The sequence below is a fragment of the Ictalurus furcatus genome, chromosome 12 (assembly GCF_023375685.1).
Source record: "Ictalurus furcatus strain D&B chromosome 12, Billie_1.0, whole genome shotgun sequence".
Taxonomy (NCBI): Eukaryota; Metazoa; Chordata; class Actinopteri; order Siluriformes; family Ictaluridae; genus Ictalurus; species Ictalurus furcatus.
Genome location: NC_071266.1, coordinates 3,718,666 through 3,736,165, shown reverse-complemented (window position 1 = coordinate 3,736,165; position 17,500 = coordinate 3,718,666). Strand labels below are relative to the sequence as shown.

The window sequence follows — 17,500 nt, the reverse complement described above, 5'->3', positions numbered from 1 at the left end:
AGGGCCTCTCTTGCATTCCTAATGCTATTAGCGTGTGAATGTCTCTCTCTCTCTCTCACACACACACACACACACACACACATACACACACACACACACACACACACAGAGTGATAGATGAACACAGCTGTGTTAATACACTGAAGCAGCACTTTGCTTCACTGGACTCCATCACATCGGGAAGTGGGACTGATTTATGATTAGAGATGATCAGACTGGAGTTGGACAAGATGCTCCACCCTGGCAGCCTTTTCATCAGAACCATACCGCTCCACTGTGGTCTTACTCGACATTCGGAATTTATTCCGAAATGTAGATTTCCTGGGATTATAATTGAGGTTTAGAGACAGTCCAGGTATGCACTAATCACGTGTCCGGGGTCCACAGTCCAATCCAAAGCTTGCGTCCGTTAGTGTATGTGCGGTGTTTTGCTTCTTCTCTTCATGTCCGTGTGAGTTTCCTCTGGTTTCTCCAGTTCCTTCCCACCTCCCAAAAACATGCCAGTAGATGGATTAGCTTCTCTAAATTCCCCCTAGGTGTGAAAGAGTGTATGAATGTGTGTGCGCGCGTGTGTGTGTGTATGGTGCTCTCTGTGATGGACTGCCGTGTTCCCAGGATAGGCTCCGGATCCACCGTGAGCCTGATCAGGATAAAGCAGTTACTCAGGATGAATAAAAGAACGACTGAATATGTTGAATATGAATATGAATATACTGTACTGTTATCGTGAGAAATACAATCTCACCACCGCATCTCAATCTCATCCAAGATATATCTTGAATAAATATCCGAATGAGATTAGACAGGATGTATATTCTTCAGCTGTCACTTATGATGCGAAAGCATCGTCCTCTCTCAGCATACACAATCCTGCGATTGTTTAGTTAATGTAATACATGTGACGTATTCATACGATTTCATATCACAAAGGTTATCTTAATATTAACACGACTACATCACCCGAAACCCCCCCGACACACACACACACACACACACAATGTCCATTTCCTCTCTACACACCGTCCAGTTTCCCTCTCAGCCTCGTCTAATCTCTTTAATTACATCTGCTGTCCCAGGCTGCTGAGGCTTCCTTTGTCCTCTCTGGTCAGGGGGCTTTTGTGAGTGTGAGCGCTGTCCTCCTGTCCCCTCCCCAGCTGCTTTGTGAAAGACAGAGAGTGAAAAAGTGAGAGAGAGAGAGAGAGAGAGAAAGGGAGAGAACGAGAAGAGGATTAGAGCACCATTATCCCATTAGAGCCTCAGCAGAGTCCACAGGGCCCGGCTTGAAACGCCTTCATCTACACCACAGAGTCCCAGTGCACAGTGTCACAGCGGCCTGCAGAGTGAACCAACACACACACACACACACACACACACACGTTTGTGAGGGAGAACATAAAATGTGCAAAGACAAAGTCCATGTTATTGAGCTCATGCAAAATTCATGAGTCAGTCTCAGAATATGGGGATAAACCCGTCACTGAAATTACTGCTCATGACAAAAAGGTACAACATTTTCAAGAAGCCCCAAATAACAGAAATCACTGTATAACTTTCCTAAACAATTAAAAAAAAATTTTTTTTTAAAAAAATGGCTCGACTCTTTATTACCGTGCCCATTTTTAATTTGAAACTGGAAAAAGAACTTGTTCAGCAAGCCAGATGCATTATTATAAAAATATAAATAAAATGTACAAAAATAAAACCATTTTAATCTCACAGGCTGAACATAAAAGTGTGAGGTTTATCAAATATGTAAATGAACAGAATGAAATGTGTTCTTAATAATACAGATGATGTGGGGAAAAATAACTCCGGTTTCCTCCCCCAGTCCACAGACATGCATGGTAGGCTGATTGGCGTGTCTAAAGTGTCCGTAGTGTATGAATGTGTGTGTGAGTGTGTGTGTGATTGTGCCCTGCGATGGATTGGCACCCTGTCCAGGGTGTACCCCGCCTTGCGCCCGATGCTCCCTGGGATAGGCTCCAGGTTCCCCGTGACCCTGAAGAGGATAAAGCGGTATAGAAGATGGATGGATGGATGGCTGTGAGAAAAATACCGTTGCTATATTTGCTATAGTATTAAGATTTCCCTTCACTGGAACGTAGAGGCCCGAACGTGTTCCAGCATGAGTGTGTCCCTGTGCACAAAGCGAGCTCCATGAAGACATGCTGTGCCCGGGTTGGTGTAGAAGAACTCGAGTGGCCTGTTCAGATCCCTGACCTCAACCCCACTGAACGCCTTTGGGATGAATTGAAACGCCGACTGTGCACAAGGCCTTCCTGTCCAACGTCAGCTTCTGTGGCTGAATGAGCACAAATCCACACGTCAGGGTTATGGTCCACAAACGTCCGTGTGTTATCTACATGAATTATAGATTTACAGCGGGAAGCGAGTTCTCACTTTGATGATCAGCATCATACACATCAGTCTCGGTCTCATGACCTCAAGTAAAAGTCAGAAGATTTCCACACGAGCCTCGTCGTCACTCTTCACTCTAATATCAGTGGGGAAATGATCACCGGTTGCGTTTACATGGACAGCAGTAATCGAATTATTGATCGTATTCTGAATAAGACAATATCGTGATTACGGTGTTTACACGAGTTGCACTAGGAATATTCTTTTCATGTACCCGTTTTACATGTTCTAGAACATAGATCGATTAACAGCCCGCGTCATTACGTCAAAGCGCCACGCCGTCCCTCCAGAATTTCACGTATCAACACACAGTTTTGGGTGTTTTTATTAAATTTTACAAAAGCTTCGACTTGTGTTTACTTCGAGTATGACTTTGGTCAGATTAAGGCCATCAATAATCACTCAGTGCATTTACACGGGCAACAATAATCCACTATTAACCCGATTAAGACGATACTGTGATTAAGAAACCAGCATGTAAACAGCCATTTTTACTGACCTTAATCCGATTAAAGTCAGACTCGAAGTAAACACGAATGGAATTAAGACAGGTGGAGTATTCCTGTTTTAGTCGCATTATAGATGTGTATTACGACATGTAAACACCTTAATCACATTATGAACGCCGTGTGGGAGTTTTCACCGCATTCTGCGACAGGACACGATCACACACGACAGCGCTCAAGCGTTTTACATCCCAAACTGTGTACCTACTATATAGTAGACGAGATACATGTATCTGAGCTACTATGTAGCAGGAGAAATACATGCATCTCGGCTACTATATACAGCGAGGGAAAGAAGTATTTGATCCCCTGCTGATTTTGTACGTTTGCCCACTGACAAAGAAATGATCAGTCTATAATTTTAATGGTAGTTGTATTTGAACAGTGAGAGACAGAATAACAACAAGAAAATCCAGAAAAACGCATGTCAAAAATGTTATAAATTGATTTGCATTTTAATGAGGGAAATAAGTATTTGACCCCCTCTCAATCAGAAAGATTTCTGGCTCCCAGGTGTCTTTTATACAGGTAACGAGCTGAGATTAGGAGCACACTCTTAAAGGGAGTGCTCCTAATATCAGTTTGTTACCTGTATAAAAGACACCTGTCCACAGAAGCAATCAATCAGATTCCAAACTCTCCACCATGGCCAAGACCAAAGAGCTCTCCAAGGATGTCAGGGACAAGATTGTAGACCTACACATGTCTGGAATGGGCTACAAGACCATTGCCAAGCAGCTTGGTGAGAAGGTGACAACAGTTGGTGCGATTATTCGCAAATGGAAGAAACACAAAAGAACCGTCAATCTCCCTCGGCCTGGGGCTCCATGCAAGATCTCACCTCGTGGAGTTGCAATGATCATGAGAACAGTGAGGAATCAGCCCAGAACTACACGGGAGGATCTTGTCAATGATCTCTAGGCAGCTGGGACCATAGTCACCAAGAAAACAATTGGTAACACACTACGCCGTGAAGGACTGAAATCCTGCGTGGATGGGTATTCCAGCATGACAGTGATCCAAAACACACGGCCAAGGCAACAAAGGAGTGTCTCAAGAAGAAGCACATTAAGGTCCTGGAGTGGCCTAGCCAGTCTCCAGACCTTAATCCCATAGAAAATCTGTGGAGGGAGCTGAAGGTTCGAGTTGCCAAACGTCAGCCTCCAAACCTTAATGACTTGGAGAAGATCTGCAAAGAGGCGTGGGACAAAATCCCTCCTGAGATGTGTGCAAACCTGGTGGCCAACTGCAAGAAACGTCTGACCTCTGTGATTGCCAACAAGGGTTTTGCCACCAAGTACTAAGTCATGTTTTGCAGAGGGGTCAAATACTTATTTCCCTCATTAAAATGCAAATCAATTTATAACATTTTTGACATGCGTTTTTCTGGATTTTCTTCTTGTTATTCTGTCTCTCACTGTTCAAATAAATCTACCATTAAAATTATAGACTGATCATTTCTTTGTCAGTGGGCAAACGTACAAAATCAGCAGGGGATCAAATACTTCTTTCCCTCACTGTATACGGTAAGTACGCGGTTTGGGACGCAGCCCACGGCTTCAAGCAGTCGTCTATTAGCACGTACAGCATGACAAATAATTAAGCGCACTTGAAGCTTTCGTTAAATTAAAAATTAAAACACCCAAAACTGTATACGGTACCATAACGAAGACCAACTGTATGTCGATACGTGAAATTCCGGAGGGACGTCAGACGGCGACGTAATGACGCGGGCTGTAAATCTAATTATGTTCTAGAACGTGTAAAACGGGAACATGACAGGAGTATTCTAAAAGCGACTCATGTACACACCTTAATCACATTATTATCTTATTCAGAGTAAGCTCAATAATTACATTACTGCTGTCCATGTAAACGTAGTCATTGATTCATGGTAGTTTCTTAATCAGAGTATCGTCTTAATCAGGTTAATATCGGATTATTATCGTCCATGGAAACGTACTGACTCACTCACTCGGAGAGTTTTGTGATGTAATGGCACAGCAGCAATACAATTTGTCAGCTGGGAACTGATCACTAACTGCACACTTTAGCTAGCAAGGGTTTCGCCAGGTTTCGGCAGGTTTAGGAAGAAAACACGAGGCACGAAGCAGTTCAAGGACGTTCGTCGGGATCATGAGAACATCGCTGTGAAATCCTAAAGTGTCTACAATGGACCGAACTACTATAGACCGAACGAAGGTAAATGAACAAAGAAGAGCGGATCGTTCAGATCGGTTCGAATAATATCATATTTGGAGTAAGTTCGTTGGATATGACGAGATAAATGTAAATGGCTCTGGATAAGCGCGTCTGAAAAGACGCCAACATGTTTTAACGGCCCAGAGACGAAAGCCAGGTGGTCGGGAAGCTGTGTTAGACGTGTTAACATGTAGCGACGTCTCACTTGAAAATGATCCACAACACTTTTTGGGAAAAACAAACAAACCAACCTGCTATATGATTTCCTGGTATATAATCTGGTTTCACTGATCGCTGGATATTCACCGTGTAACTAACACGCCATCTTCGTACCACTTAAAAGCACCAGGATCTTCTGTTTCTTTAAAAAACAAAAAAAAAAACAATAAATAATCCTTTTTAATAACATTTCAGATTAAAGTGAACTGACCAGCGTTATATTACGAAGTAATTTTCTTTATTGAAAGGAGACACATTACAGTATAAGACTCTGCATCAGGTATAATTTTTCAACACAGAACTGTACAGCTGACACAAACTCAACAATAATAATAATAATAATAATAATAATAATAATTAGATATACAACAAGGACAATCGGAATCATAAATGACGTAATTGTGATGCCAATACAAAAAAGAAAAGTAGTGTGAGAGCCCCTCCCCTTTTAGATTAGCATATTCGCTCATAAATAATCAGGTCTCTCGGGTTTGGACGCATCAAGGATACTGTCGACAAAATGAGGTAATAAAAACAATTAAAAGAAAAACAACAACAACAACAAAGCAAAAACATGATGTTTCGCCCTTTTTTTTTCTTTATTATTATTATTTTATTTTTTTTTTTACAGCTATGTACAGAAAGTGACAGCTACATGGCAAGCAGATACTGATCTAAAATCATGGATGCATGTAAGCAGCTGAAAACAGGACTTAGAAACCCGCGATTGCTCAGATCCGAGACTGCTTTGGTTGCTCTTACGCTATTGGTTGAGTAGGCGGCTGTGCGACTCCTTCATTCTGTCCCAGTTCTAGATCATACGGTCGTACGACGAGTGAAACTGACCACTGTTTGAAATGTTACCTTCCCAAAGATGAACAAAAAGGTCAATCAGGTGACGTCAGAAAAGGTATCCGGTTAAATGATCACCCGTCAGTCATTTATGAGGAAATTTACATTCATGCATGCGGAAAGAAAAAAAAAAAAAAAAAAAAAGGGTCCAAAAAACAAAAAGTCAGGCTTTCACAGAAAGGACATGAAGTGGGTGTGATAAGTGTGGGGTGGTTATTAGAATTAGAATGTGTGTGTGTGTGTGCTTTAAAGCACTGTGTCATAAATAACTGTGTACGGTGCTGAGACTTCTACAGATCTGCTACATTATATACAAACACTTTACATCTTAGCTCTATCAATAAACTCTGTACACTCTCTTTAACCCGCGTCTCACTCCGTAGTGCCCTTTAGAAGACACGCAGGGGTTGTTGAGACGAGGCCTCGTCCTTACACGACCCTACAACCCATGAAGCAACCCTGGCAGGTCGGACATCTTCCTACTTGTTTAGCGTTGCGGACTGAAAGACTTGTGTTACCTGCTGAATGACGAACCCTAAAGCTAGTGGCGTCGCGTTTCTAAACGCGACGTCCGTAATGACATATGACCTGAAACAGAGTCTTGCATTTCTCAGAGCCACACAGCAGCCAATACTGGTGTGGGAAAATTATTACTTCAGATAGTCGCCTGGCTTTCGTCTGGCTTTGTATTGCTTAAATACAGGTCAGTCAGGGCTCGAGCCTGTACAGCACAAACACACGACTCGAGACGGGACGTTAAAGACGTCAAGAACGGCACTCGGGGAAAGAGACAAAGACTAGAGAGGGCTAGTTCTCTCTCTCACACACACACACACACACACGCACGCATGATCAATTGACATAGCCTGCCATCAAGCCCAAGGAAGTCAGGCTAGAACATTAAAAGGCCTTTTTCGGGGGAAAGAAAACCCTATTCCCTTCATTTTCACCAAGCTGTCCACCAAAGAGTTTCTATAAAAGACAAATCGACAGGAAAAGACGCGCCGTCTCTCCACTGAGCCGAACAGGGCCCCGCACTCCAAGGCCTCAGCAATGAGTGGGTAATGTATGGACATCTCGAGCAATGCTGATAAACGACCTCGCTCACGTTCTCACACACACGTGCGCAAGAGTCTCTGGCATTAATAAGTATGTAGCATATCGAGAGGAGAGTTCTCCTGCTTCTCCTGAGTACCTAATATTGAGCAAGAACAGGTAAATGAGGCTGCAGGCTCTCCCCCTGGCTAATGTTTCCGTCATCAAGCACGGAGGGAACTGCAGACACTGCGCGTTTGATATCGACGAGCCTGCGAGGTCAGATCCTGCTCCAGTCGTCTCATTTGGAAACGAGTCTGTATTGATCAATATTATCAATATGGCTAACGTGAATAAGAAAGACTCGTTGCAATCTCTCGCCCTCATGCACGCGCGCACACACACACACACACACGGTCAGTTGAGACGAGTCAGAAGCTCGTCACTTTAGCGTCAGTCATCACGCGACTCGTCAGCTAAATAAGACCTGATCGTTTGCAGCGGAAAAAGAAGCATGCAGTTGGTTAGCAGCCGAGGGGAGGAAAAAAACGACGACGACATTAATCAGGTAGGAAATTCCTTTCAGTTCTGCGAAACAGACGACGGAATAATAAAAGTTTTCAGCACAACGCTAGTGCCATCCATTCACGCAGATTAGATTTCAATTTTCACATGGTCCACAAATGCCCAACTCGCTCACAATCAAAAAATAATAATAATAATAATAAAAAAAGCCTCTTCATGTTATCACCCTTGTGATATTCGGATGTTTTCCAAAAGGTCTTTGAGACATTGTCTTTTCACATTACTTCAACCAAAAGAAGGAAAGAAATTGTACAAAGGGCAGATATTCACACAGTTTTACTAAACTCTTGTCCGAAAGGGGAAGCGGAGGCCAAAAGTAGGTAAGGACACGGAGCATGTGCATTCAAAAGCACCAAGCAGGAAAGCACTGCTGAAGTTCTCTAGGATCTCTGGGACTGATCCGGCGTCACTTCCTGTCCATTTCAGTCTCGCAAGAAGCCGCGCAGGAAGAGGACACGAGGACCCAGTCGCTTTAAGCAGTCTAAACGGACGTGTCTCCTGCCATTCATCGAGCTCCTGGTTTAACCTCGCCTTCTTCATCTCCCATCATGCATCTCGCAGCATTTGTGGACGGAGGCAGCAGCAGGTTCAGACAGTTTAATCGGCTAGCGCGTTGCTGCTATGCAGCCAGAAGACCTGGGACGGGGCATTCTCCCAACACAGGTCACCTGATGTAAGAGTGACTGTGTGATTGGCTAGGAAGGACCAACACCCTCAAGACAAGCTAGTGGCAGTGCGAGTGCAAACTCAGTGGTTCTGTTAGTGTTCCATCTTCATCATCATGGTCAGTCGTTCCCTGTGTCTAGTAAAGAGGAGGATGAGCTGTGTGTCTTTGTGCTAGTGTGAGGGTGTGTGGGTGTGTGTGTGTGTGTGTATGCAAATGGCTGTTTATTTCTGAGTATGTAGGGTGTGTGTGTGTGTCAGATAAGGGCGGTGCTTCCTGTGCTGCTGCAGCTGTTGTTGCGGTTGTTGTTTCTGCGTGAAAGGTTGGGCGTGGCCATGAGCGGGTAGCGCTCGTCCGGGCAGCCGTACTGCAGTAACACGTCCACACACTCCTGACTGTTGGCTTGGCGTGCGTACGCCAGCGCCGTGTTGCCGTGGGCGTCACGCGCCATGATGTCTACTCCATACTGGAGGGACACAGAAAGACAAAGTTATAAAACAATGATCACACACACACACACACACACACACACACACACACACACACACACAACTAATCTGAAATAGAACTCACGATGTACACTAAATGTTGTATAAAACTGTACAAGTTAGTTACAGTTACATTCATATAGCGCTTTTCTCCACACTCAAAGCGCTTTATATAGTATGGAGGGAGGGGGAGGGGGAGGGGAGAGATCTCCAGTCTCATACTATAACATAAGAGCAGCTTTGGTAAGATGTTCTCTCATGTAAAATGTTTATTTATTTCTTTCTTTCTTTCTTTCTTTTTAAGAGTGTAACGGTGTTTATGTATCACAGTCATGTATTCGGAATTCAACTGCCCTTAGGCTTCCCGTTATAATTGAGATCCCGTTATAACTGAATCTTCTCTCACACACACACACACACACACACACACACACACACAGACTCTACAGATGCAGTAATTACTGCTTTAAATAGAATGACGTGCATTGATAAATATAGCCCCTAGTACACACGACTGGTGCAGAAAAGGATGACGGAGAGCGCGTGTGTCCGTACCCAGATGAGGAGCTGCGTGATCACCACACTGCCCTTACGGCAGGCCAGATGTAGCGCGGTGCGGCCATCTCCCTCGCCGCACGTCTCGTTCACCTCATCTCGCGAGCCGTGTGCAAGCAGCAGCACCACTAAGCGCAGGTCCTCTTCGGCGGTAGCACGCAGCAGCTGTTGCCCGAGCGTCAGCTCCACACACGGCAGAGACGCCACAAACATCTTCTGCTCGTACTTAGCCCGGATCCAGCGTTCACGCTCCTCCCTGAACAACACACACACACACACGTCAAGTATTAGGAGGTCAAGGTGAAGTTAACGTATAAGGTAGAAACATCACATGTTCACACCGAAGTAATATTTGGACTCGGCTCTCATTCTGATTGACATTTAAGAGTTCTTTGAATGACATTTAAGAGTTCAGGGATTTGTGTAGATTGCTATTGGCTACTGTTTTCTTTCTCAGTCGCCAGGTCATGCATTCTTATAAAGCTTCAACATGCCTACACACATCACGCAGCCCATGAAAGAACTATGACAATCAGCACTCTGTGTACGAAACAGAAGAAAGAAAAAAAACCCAACCCTGCCCCACATAATTTGGGGATGGGGTGGGGGAGGGCGAGAGAGAGAGAGAGAGAGAGAGAGAGAGAGAGAGAGAGAGAGAGGAAACAGGATGAGTGAGGAAGAGAAAGCAGGAACAGGAAGCAATCTATTTAAGGTGCTCTGTGTGTGTTTATACAGTTTGAGAGAAATGTCAACCGAGCCCCAGCCCAGCCCAGAAGGGGGCTATCAGTTGCATGTTTTTAGCTCTCTCGCTAATCCTGTGCTATGATAGCACTAATCTGTGTTAATCCCCACAGTGTAAACAGCTCCATTCGGGCCTGGCTGAGATTAGTTCAGGCCCAGTTCCCATGTGAGGGCTTTGGGGAGTGCATCGAGCCCCAGAGGAGAGGATATTGAGCTATCCCCTGAAGCACAGCTGCCCATCAGGGGGTCTCACATCTCCGAAAACAAGAGAACAGAGAGCTGAGAAACCCCCTCCAGCTTCCACTTCCTCCGCAAGCACGGTGTCTGCCGAGCGAAGGGAATGTCGCATGCGCTACTTTCCTTTGTGCCGGAACAGGATCCGATTCGTCCTAGATGTAGTGGGCCTGTGGTCTAGAACTTATCTGCAGAGGTCCACCATCTTGGCAGCAGGACGTAACATTTTAATAGTAGAATTTGAAATTGCCTGTGGTGTCGTACGGCGTATAACGAAAAGGGCATAAAAAGATCACCACGTTCCCGAGTACATATTTCACAGCTGAGGACGCCGAGAAACTCTGCAGTGTTGAGTGCTACTTGTTTAAATGGTCGTGGATGTAACGTGCAATCAAAGTCCCCTACAGGGATTTTGCAAGCACCCTCTGCTAGAAGCCTGTTATCAGAGCCAGTCCCTTAGTGTACCACTGTCATTGTATTAAAATGCACAGGGCTCGGACAGCCTTTGCTTTCTTTGCAGTCTTACCTTAATCACAACTTCTTTGGTTTTCTACGATCTCATGATTCATGTGCACGCACAGTTCCCAAAGCTTCCATGTACGAAGGGATTCAAAGAGATTGAATCTGCCCGGAAAGCTACGTTACAGAAATGCAGTGTTCACGAGGAAGACGAGAATATTGCCCTACTTGTTTGTAATCGAACACACCTCTAATTGATAACAAATTAGCTGCGGATGTGTGTCATGGACTAGAGGAGATACCATTGTAGAAAGGAGGCTAAAAGGACAAGCCTAGATCGATCAGTAGCCATGGAGATCGATGGTTTAGTGACACCCTTCTTAATCAAAGAAAAGCCCCCATGCTGGTAGACCCCTGACTCTCTACGCATAATTATTTCATCTTCTCAGCTGCAGGGGCCTTGTTTACATACATGCACAGTCATAATACACGATCGCTGTGCGACTATATGTACCTTTTCTATCGACCGTTCATCATAAAAATTCACAAAAATCAACCAATGAACAGAACGTCCGAGTCGGATTACGGATACAGTAAAAAAAAAAATAAATACAAATAAATAAATAAATAAGTCAAGACTGGAAATAGTAGAGGGAGGGATGCGGAGACGGTTGAGGGCAGCCGCCATAGCAGCAGCAGCTATGGGAACGTTGAGGAATTGTATTAAGTGTGTGCGCTGTGAGCCTCGGGTGAGTGAGAGGGCCGGACAGTAGGTGCACGGGCCACAGCCCCAGCACAAAGCATCCTGGGAGCTGGGGTGGAGATGGGGAAAGAGAAAGGGCGGAGTGCGTAGGGAAAGGAGGAGGTGGGCAGGGGGAGAGGAAGAGGCTCGGCAGGGTCTCTGTATGGCTGGAGGAAATAGAGAGCACTTGAGTGCGCCCTGAAACGCATGCCTTCCCCGACAAGCAAGGTTGCCAAGGGCAGGGTCAGAGGGAGTAAGAGGACGAGCATGTGTGAAGAATAATAAGAAGTTCACTGATCAAATTTCTACCAAAGAGGAGAATAAGTAAAAAAAAAAACCTCTCTATAACCAAGACTGGTGTATTGTTTATTAATTTGCTGCATTGATGGTTAAGTGGTCGGGCATGGGCATATGACGTTACGGGCACGGAGAGCGTAAAGACAGGGGTCTGGATTTATAGAGACGGGTGGCACACTTAAACAACACACTGTCGCACTCGAATTACAAAATACGCACAATGAGCCTTTATCGTTTGGATATGAACGGATTTGTGTGGAAATCATTACACAAAAATGTGGTATTCGAGGAAATCGTGTAAATCTGGGGGGTGGGGGGAGGGGGGGGGGGGGGTCCCCCAAAAACTTTCGGATTCGTGCGAGTGAAAGAGTAACTGACGTAAATCTCCACTGAGTTACTGCATGTTTATATAGCGATTATACAGTTCAAATAATAATAATAATTCAACGATAGTGCAAAGAAATATACATTTGTGACAGTTTCTTTAGCACTCTACATACACAGGGTCAAGCTTGGCATGTTTGCTACATGTGGGGATAATTACACAGAGTAATCAGTAAGCACTGACACACACACACAACCATTAGTTCTTTAGGGAGCATGTCCTCACATAGGGGAGATGCTAATTGGACTAATTAGCTACTCAGTGCTTTTCTCATCACATCTGTGTGTGTGTGTGTGTGTGTGTGTACATACTTGTTGCTACCTGTGGTCACTGTCAGCAATGCGCTGCTATTTGGATCCCTTCTCATAGCTGTTTACAGTCCTACTGCGATCATTAAAGAATGGGGGTGGTTGTGACCAATCTAACACACACACACACACATCACCTACAGCAAATGCTGATAAGGCCAAGGAGGGGGCAGGCAAGGACACACTAATGGCGAGAGGCAGGTTTCTTTGCAAATCTAATTCAAGCCTACAGATCATGCCAGCTAGATCTAACATGGCCACCTACGATGTCTGAATGCAGTAGGTCCTATGTGTGAAATGCCCTTACAGCCTCCACCCCTCCACCCACATGTGCGGCACACAGTCGCTTATCACATCGTCATAGCACATACAAGGACCGCTACAAAAACTTCAGCCTTAAATCCCCAATGGTCAACTGCGGTTAAAGCGGAGCAGATTTATGGAAAGGGGGTCGTAAAACGATCTGGGAGTCCAAGGAGTTTTGAGTGACAGCTTAATTAGGGCACACTGCTTTAGGACAAGGGGTCACGGGAGAAGAGACTGTTGCCTAATCGCCGTTAGAAACTGAGGGGCGGAATGCAGCAGGGATTAATGGGAACCGGTGTCAATCCCCGTCAGGACGGTTTCCTGTGCGAGTGTGTGTTGTGAGTTCTCCCTGGCTGAGCGCATTGCGAGCTAGTGTTTACACACTTGCCAGTGTTTCCTGTCCTGCTCAAAGCCGGCGGCTGTTTACCCAACGCTGACAGGCGTCCATGCGAGCACCCGTCTGTGACCGGACAGCCCCCCAGCTGCTGCTCATAACACACACACACACACACACACACACACACACACACACACACAAACACACAAAGATAGGCCCCTCTGTTCCAAACACACACATACTGCCTACATACACCAACCCCCATGTACATACACTCCTGTAAACTAAAGGAAGCACCGCTTAGGACAATAAAAACATTAGACGGATGTTTACCGGTACTGCGGAGAGAACGGAAAACGTGTTGACTCTAAATTTGAATTGGAAAACTAAGGGCAGTTGTTGGGGCAACACTCAGTACGTCAAAATCCGGCCAAATTACTCCAGATGTGGTGTATAAAGAGCATTTGATTTAAAAAAAAAAAAAAAAAATTGCAATATTTAATCAAGATACCGTGATGCAGCGAGTGCCGCTCAATGATCTCCACCTTTCCTACCTAAACGGAAGATTCCTTCACCTACGACACAAATCAAACTGCTACTACACAGGTCAATATTTCTAAAAAAAAAAACACGAGGTAATGTGAGCACCACGGCTACGTCGTCAATACTGTCTAATTTTGCTCGTGGATAATATCAATATCCTTTGATTCAGAGACAGGAGGGGAAAAGGTGCAAGTCTGAGGGGGAAGATGTATGGGAGGGCGTGGGGAGAGGGGCGCTGCGGAGGAAATCATTAATTCCGGCATGGCCGAAGAGAGGAGTCTGCTTCAGCTCAACGCCAGTGCTCTTTTCTTTTAGGCTAATTATACCACTAATTCAGCTCATTAGAGCCCCGCCGACTCACAGGTAATGAACTCTGACAGGACGAATCTGTCAAACAGACAGTGGTGAGCACTCACCTGCTCATGCACACTACACACACACACACACACGGCCAATCACACATACACACTCATTCATCTTAGTGCAATAATTAAACGAAACCCATTTACACACAACGGATAGCGTGAACTTTCTTTCCAGCCGCCTCTGACGCTGATCTCAGCCCTGCTTCAACGCAAGCACGACACACTGAAAGATTCGGTCCCGGCGAAGACCCCTGCGTTTTCAGCTCCTCATGCTCCAACGCTCCAACGCTCCGACGCGATGAACATCCTCCTATCTGAATCTGCAAGGGACCAAAAGTGGCCAAAGTGAACGTGGGCCATTTATTATCGGGGAGGGGGGGAAAAAAAAAAAAAAAAGCCACGGAGGAACGATTTACTTCTAAAAGAGAATTTTGCCTCTTCTTGTGAGGGGGGAAAAAAATGACAGACTCTGAAATCAATTACGCTCTCCAGCCTAGTCGTTAGCTGCCCTTGGATAGACAGAGATAATTAAACTCGCTGCTTTTTTTTATTACAGGCAGATACATTCTGACTGAGCTCTGGTCTGCAGTACACTCAAAATCAGCCACCCTGGAGGCGATGGGCCACACTGATATGATGGGAGATGTCCATCTACAGGATCACGCTGTCGTGTCAGCGGTGTTCGGTGTGGACTGAACGGATGGTCACTACACACCACCCACACAATGCCTTCACTTCAACGCTTCTTAAATAAGCTCCTATAAATAAATAAACACAGACACACCCAAAATGGGCTTTTCATATACTGGGAGGGAGACAGAGAATGACAGAGACAGAGAATGACAGAGAGACAGAGAGAATAGAAAGAGAGAGAATGACAGAGAGAGAGAAAGAGAGACAGAGAGAGAGAGAGAGACAGAGAGAGAGAGAGAGAGAGAGAGAGAGAGAGACAGATAGAGAGAGAGAATGACAGAGAGATTGACGGAGAGTATGAGAGAGAGACAGAGAGAAAGAAAGAGAATAGAGAGAGAATGAAGAGAGAGAATAGAAAGAGAGAATGACAGAGAGAAAGAGAGAGAGAGAAGAGAGAGAATGAGACAATATAAAGAAAGGGAGATAGAAAGAGAGAGAATGGAGAGAGAGAATAGAAAGAGAGAGAATGACAGAGAGAGAGATAAAGAAAGAGAGAATAGAGAGAATGACAGAGAGAGAAGACAGAATAGAAAGAGAGAGAATGAGGGAGAGAGAAAGAAAGAGAGAATAAAGAGAGAATGACAGACAGAGAAAGAAAGAGAATAGAGAGAATGACAGAGAGAGAGAGAGAGAGAGAATAGAGAGAGAATGACAGAGAGAAGAGAGAATAGAAAGAGAGAGAGAGAGAATAGAGAGAATGACAGAGAATAGAGAGAGAATGACAGACAGAAAGAAAGAGAGAACAGAAAGAATGACAGAGAATTGAAAGAGAGAGAATGACAGGAGAGAGAGAATAGAAAGAGAGAGAGAAAGAGAGAGGGAATAGAGAGAGAATATATATATATATATATATATATAGAGAGAGAGAGAGAGAATGACAGAGAATAGAAAGAGAGAGAATGACAGAGAGAAAGAGAGAATAGAGAGAATGACAGAGAGAATGACAGAGAAGAGAGAGAATAGAAAGAGAGAGAATGACAGATGAGAGAGAACAGAAAGAGAGAGAGAAAGAGAGAATGACAGAGAGAATAGAAAGAGAGAATATATATATATATAGAGAGAGAGAGAATGACAGAGAATAGAGAGAGAGAATATATATATATAGAGAGAGAGAATGACAGAGAGACTATATATATATATATATATAGAGAGAGAGAGAGAGAGAGAATGACAGAGAATAGAAAGAGAGAATATATATATAAATATAGAGAGAGAGAATGACAGAGAATAGAGAGAGAGAATATATATATATATATATATAGAGAGAGAGAGAGAGAATAGAGAGAATGACAGAGAGAGAGAGAGAGAATAGAGAGAATGACAGAGAGAGAGAGAGAGAGAGAGAGAGAATAGAGAGAATGACAGAGAGAATGACAGAGAGAGAGAGAGAGAATAGAGAGAATGACAGAGAGAGAATAGAGAGAGAGAGAGAGAGAGAGAGAGAGAGAGAGAATAGAGAGAATGACAGAGAGAGAGAGAGAATAGAGAGAATGATAGAGAGAGAGAGAGAATAGAGAGAATGACAGAGAGAGAGAATAGAGAGAATAGAGAGAATGACAGAGAGAGAGAGAGAGAGAATGACAGAGAGAGAATAGAGAGAATGACAGAGAGAGAGAGAGAGAGAATAGAGAGAATGACAGAGAGAGAGAATAGAGAGAGAGAGAGAGAGAGAGAATAGAGAGAATGATAGAGAGAGAGAATAGAGAGAATGACAGAGAGAGAGAGAATAGAGAGAATAACAGAGAGAGAGAATAGAGAGAATGACAGAGAGAGAGAGAGAGAGAGAGAATAGAGAGAATGATAGAGAGAGAGAGAGAGAGAAAGAGAGAATAGAGAGAGAGAATAGAGAGAGAGAGAGAGAGAGAGAAAGAGAATAGAGAGAATGACAGAGAGAGAGAATAGAGAGAGAGAGAGAGAGAGAGAATAGAGAGAATGACAGAGAGAGAATAGAGAGAGAGAGAGAGAGAGAAAGAGAGAATAGAGAGAATGACAGAGAGAGAGTATAGAGAGAGAGAGAGAATAGAGAGAGAGAGAGAGAGAGAGAGAGAATAGAGAGAATGACAGAGAGAGAATAGAGAGAGAGAGAGAGAGAGAAAGAGAGAATAGAGAGAATGACAGAGAGAGAGAATAGAGAGAGAGAGAGAGAAAGAGAGAATAGAGAGAATGACAGAGAGAGAGAATAGAGAGAGAGAGAGAGAGAGAGAAAGAGAGAATAGAGAGAATGACAGAGAGAGAGAATAGAGAGAGAGAGAGATAGAGAGAATGACAGAGAGAGAGAATAGAGAGAGAGAGAGAGAGAGAATAGAGAGAATGACAGAGAGAGAGAACAGAGAGAGAGAGAGAGAGAGAGAGAAAGAGAGAATAGAGAGAATGACAGAGAGAGAGAATAGAGAGAGAGAGAGAGAGAGAAAGAGAGAATAGAGAGAATGACAGAGAGAGAGAATAGAGAGAGAGAGAGAGAGAGAGAGAATAGAGAGAATGACAGAGAGAGAGAATAGAGAGAGAGAGAGAGAGAAAGAGAGAATAGAGAGAATGACAGAGAGAGAGAACAGAGAGAGAGAGAGAG

General features: G+C 44.3%; 1 protein-coding gene across 5 annotated transcripts in view; it reads right to left on the bottom strand.

Moving 5' to 3' along the window:
* Window positions 1–4,633: 4,633 nt before the first annotated feature.
* agap1 (ArfGAP with GTPase domain, ankyrin repeat and PH domain 1) overlaps window positions 4,634–17,500 on the bottom strand; it is a 190,055-nt gene continuing 177,188 nt past the window's right edge. For 2 of the 5 annotated variants that reach the window (XM_053637456.1, XM_053637458.1), the window contains 2 exons: window positions 9,525–9,780; window positions 4,635–8,947 (listed from right to left, as the gene is read on the bottom strand). In XM_053637456.1, the coding sequence (XP_053493431.1) occupies window positions 8,738–8,947; window positions 9,525–9,780 (466 nt within the window). In that variant the 3' untranslated portion in view covers window positions 4,635–8,737. Of the gene's footprint in view, window positions 8,948–9,524; window positions 9,781–17,500 lie in introns of all 5 variants that reach the window. The other 3 variants (XM_053637459.1, XM_053637461.1, XM_053637460.1) reach the window with 3 other exon arrangements.